The sequence below is a fragment of the Prosopis cineraria genome, unplaced genomic scaffold, assembly GCF_029017545.1.
Source record: "Prosopis cineraria cultivar Desert tree isolate PC_DT_omini unplaced genomic scaffold, ASM2901754v1 PC12, whole genome shotgun sequence".
NCBI lineage: Eukaryota > Viridiplantae > Streptophyta > Magnoliopsida > Fabales > Fabaceae > Prosopis > Prosopis cineraria.
The window spans coordinates 35,069,050-35,072,817 of record NW_026555343.1 but is presented as its reverse complement, the minus strand read 5'-3'; the positions used below and the strand labels follow the sequence as shown (position 1 = coordinate 35,072,817).

The window sequence follows — 3,768 nt, the reverse complement described above, 5'->3', positions numbered from 1 at the left end:
AGTCTCACACATGCATGCATATATATAGAACGACCATTAATTGCTTTCTTATAATTATAATACGACCCTTATTTCTCCCATGATCACTTATATATAATAATACGGATTTGGATCCTCTCCATTCTTTCTCTCAATACATCTCTCCATACTCAATCTCAACTATTCATTTAACTATTATTTTGGTTTAATGGTGCAAATTTGCTAATTATAGCATGAAAATAAATATAATATTCATTTAATGATTACCATTGATAAGCATTGTAATCTTATTTCTGAAAATATTTAAGCGATAAGAATGAATAATCTATTTATTTTATTGCCATAATTAGCAATCTCACACCATTAAACCAAAACAATAGTTAAATGAATAGTTGAAATTGGATACAGAGAGATGTATTGAGAGAAAGTATGGAAAGGATCCAGATCCATAATAATACAAAGTAAGATTGGGCCGATATATACAGCATAATCAAGCATATTCTTCATATATCAGCAAAGACCAAGAGATATATCACATTTTGCAATCCACATGACGATATATAGCTAGCTAGCTAGCTAGCTACGTTATTCAATCTGCATGCCATTCATACGATCGATAAAACTCTCTGATTATTATTGTTTCTCTTCGAAAGTTAATATAATAATATTCGAAAGTTGAATCAATTTTAAAACAGGAGATTCAGCTTATATATAGTTGATACCCTAGCTAGCATATATATATATATATATATATATAACTCTGGCTCTCAATCAACTGACTTCAACAGAGTCGTTCTCAGCTTTTTCACGAGTTCCTTCACTGGTATGCTGTGTTCCTCGTCAACCTACGTACAGAGATACCATGACAACAAATTAAATAATTCATCACATTAACATAATCATTCTACATGCATGCATGTTCCTGTATACAAACTAATGAGTTTTTCTTTTGAAAAAAATAATGATTTATAGACGGAGAGTCCTAAAAATCAAACCTACATACTGTATTTTCCAATCTTACACAAACACGCACTTGTTCGTTATCAAAATATAACCTAGTATTTGAAATCATAACAATGTTTTGGATTTGTAATTTTAATGAACATTAAACTAATGATAGTTTTAAGAATGACCAGCTGTAACCTTGAAAAACACTAGGGATTTTAGTTCTTGAAAAGAAATTTAATATATCTCATATACATGCTTCTCTCTCTGATATCGTTATGTTATAAGAACTTTTAATTTATTGTCATTTTGCTTTCTCCATGCTATAAGAACGAACATAATCTGAGTTTTCACCCATGAATTTTGCTGAACCCTAGAGTGTGTATAAAATAGTATTTGGGTTGATGGATTTGAATTTAGATTTTAGATTTAAAATCTCATCATTAAAATCTATGTATTTAAAATCATCTATATGTACAAAAAATTTTATAAGAAGACGAAAGATGAGTTGATATTTGAAGTAAAAACAAAAAGTTACCTCTATTCTTCAATCGGCAAGACATGAGAACAAGGAATCAGAGAAGAGCAGGAGTATGGAGGTACCGAAAGTAAAAATATAAATAGAACAAGAAGGTTGAATTGTTTAAAATTTCAAATAATTAGGATATAGAGGCAGGGATGGATCCAGAACTGAATCTATGGGGAGGAGGAAATTAGTTTTAACATTTTTACAAAGAAAAGCAATGTAATTTTTGAAGTTTTTTTGTGCTTGCCCCTCTAAATCCTTCCCTCTATATAGAGGAATTTTGAAATTATAAAAATTATAATAAAACATGAATTTGGATTTAAATCAAATTCAAATCCATAAACTTCATATAAGTATCGAAATAAAGTATCTGGTTTAAATCCAAAATTGAATTCCTATTAATCCAAACACAATATACAAGAATTTGATACCAAGCGCGTGTGTGTGGGGATTTGTACGTACCTCAGCAATAATGGTGATATCGAGAGCAGAATTTCCAAAAGGCAAGACACTATGACTGATTATGGAGAAATGAAGAGTGTGGAGCTGGGCCAACACGTTAAGAACAACGCCATTTTGATTTTCACAGTGGATTCTGATGAGAACTTCCTTTTGTAAAACTCTTGCTTCCACTTCAGGAAGTGCTTCGTTCATTCTGAAGTAATAATCAGAGCTCATTTCACACGACGTCGTGTCTTGAATCTCTTCATTATTATTGTGGTTGTTGCTATAAAGCTGGCTTGACGATGATGACTTCTTCTTCATCATCAGCATGTATGACACTGTCTCCACACTCATCTTCTTGTTCTGTTCCTCTAACTCTTTCACTCTCTCTTGAAGTTGCTTCACGTGAATTATCGCTTCGCTTAGTATCGATGCCTTGTCTATCTGTTAAACAACGTAAGATAATTCCAAAAAGATGACAATTTCAAAAAATCATGAAATTTGATCAGGACATGATGATGAAATGAATGAAACTGACCTTCTTGAGACCAGGAATTGTAGCTGAGAGTGCAATAAATTTCTCAGTGAGTTCTTGTCTTCTTTTTCTCTCGGCCATGATGTGATCCAGTGTCTCAGATGAACTTCTAGTCTTCTTTGTCGTCCCATGACTAGCTTTTGGCTCACTATTACGGTTTTCTAGAGTTCGTTTATGCGGGCCATGTGTGCCTCCTCCTCCTCCTTCTCCTCCACCAGCACTGTTACTCTCTAATTTCTCTTGATTATTAGCACTCTTCATCGCCGATTCTTGTTTCCGGTAACCATCATCGGACGTGGCCGGTAATACTGTTGAGTTATCAAAAGACAGAATATAAGTTGACGAGGACAACGAGGTTACAGGTTTGTCCGAGAAGCTACCAAGTTTCGAGAGGATCGAATTCGAGCTGTCAGGCTTCATCAGCCGACCACCAGCGGCCCCCCTGGAGTCATTATCGAAAGATAAGCTGCTAACAGTGGGGGTTGTGGCTGCGGCGGCGCCATCTAACGTGGCAGTGATGGTGTTTTTTTGAATAGACGAAGAGTGAGTACTGTCACTCTCGGAAGAGAAAGAAGGTTGGTGAAAGATCTCCCTAAGAAACTCATCATCATCATCAAAAGAGTTATTCTTGTGAGATTGATGGAAGAAATCAGTCTCATCCATATCCTAAGAACAAAATTAAACCGCAAAAATTAATTACAGAGATCGATCCATGAGAACTAAACAAGCATAAACATGTAGACATTCATCATCATCATGAAACCCTAAAACAGAATAGTACAGAGTTTTGGCCAAAAATAAAAAATAGTTCAGAGATAGATGAATGATTATTTACCAGATCTGAGAACCAATTCTGCCATGGAACCTCCATCGAAGTTGGGAATTTAGAAGAAAATAGACTGAATCCTCTGATGGTGATGTTTGTGAAGACTCAGTGATGTTGGCTCAATGAACCAGAGAATTGAGTTATATAATCCAAGGGTTTTCGGACGAGACATTCACATATGAAAACAAATGATGACTCGTTAAACATGCCACTTGTTTTTCCACCGTTGGATCATGTCCACGTAAGTGGGACCCCAATGAATGTTATAAAGGGCACACAGATAGGCCGCCTTCTTTATTTTGTCACTTTTATGATTTGATAGCTCTGAATTTCACGGAGGTGAATAATTCTCGTACGTGCAAAAATTATTAAACGAGTTTCGTAAAGTACTGGATTTGCACAGTTTTCTTTTGGACTTGCATATCATTCCGAGTTCATATCATTCCGAGTTCTGTTGTCAAGATTGTTAAGAAGAAAAATAGAAATAAAAATTGAAGGTTGTCTGCTTGGAGG

At 34.8% G+C, this 3,768-nt stretch overlaps 1 protein-coding gene across 3 annotated transcripts; it reads right to left on the bottom strand.

The window, feature by feature from the left end:
- Window positions 1-416: 416 nt before the first annotated feature.
- LOC129289587 (transcription factor bHLH25-like) lies at window positions 417-3,376 on the bottom strand. Of its 3 annotated transcripts, none has more exons than XM_054926380.1 (5): window positions 3,265-3,376; window positions 2,433-3,095; window positions 1,913-2,338; window positions 702-824; window positions 417-573 (listed from the first exon to the last, which is right to left on the bottom strand). In XM_054926380.1, exons 1-4 carry the CDS (start codon window positions 3,298-3,300, stop codon window positions 747-749), a joined length of 1,203 nt encoding a protein of 400 aa, XP_054782355.1. In that variant the 5' UTR covers window positions 3,301-3,376; the 3' UTR covers window positions 417-573; window positions 702-746. The 3 variants fall into 3 exon arrangements, with proteins under 3 accessions (XP_054782355.1, XP_054782356.1, XP_054782354.1); XM_054926381.1 differs by having other exon boundaries at window positions 417-824; window positions 2,433-2,737; window positions 2,810-3,095; XM_054926379.1 differs by having other exon boundaries at window positions 417-824.
- Between the last annotated feature and the right edge of the window lie 392 nt (window positions 3,377-3,768).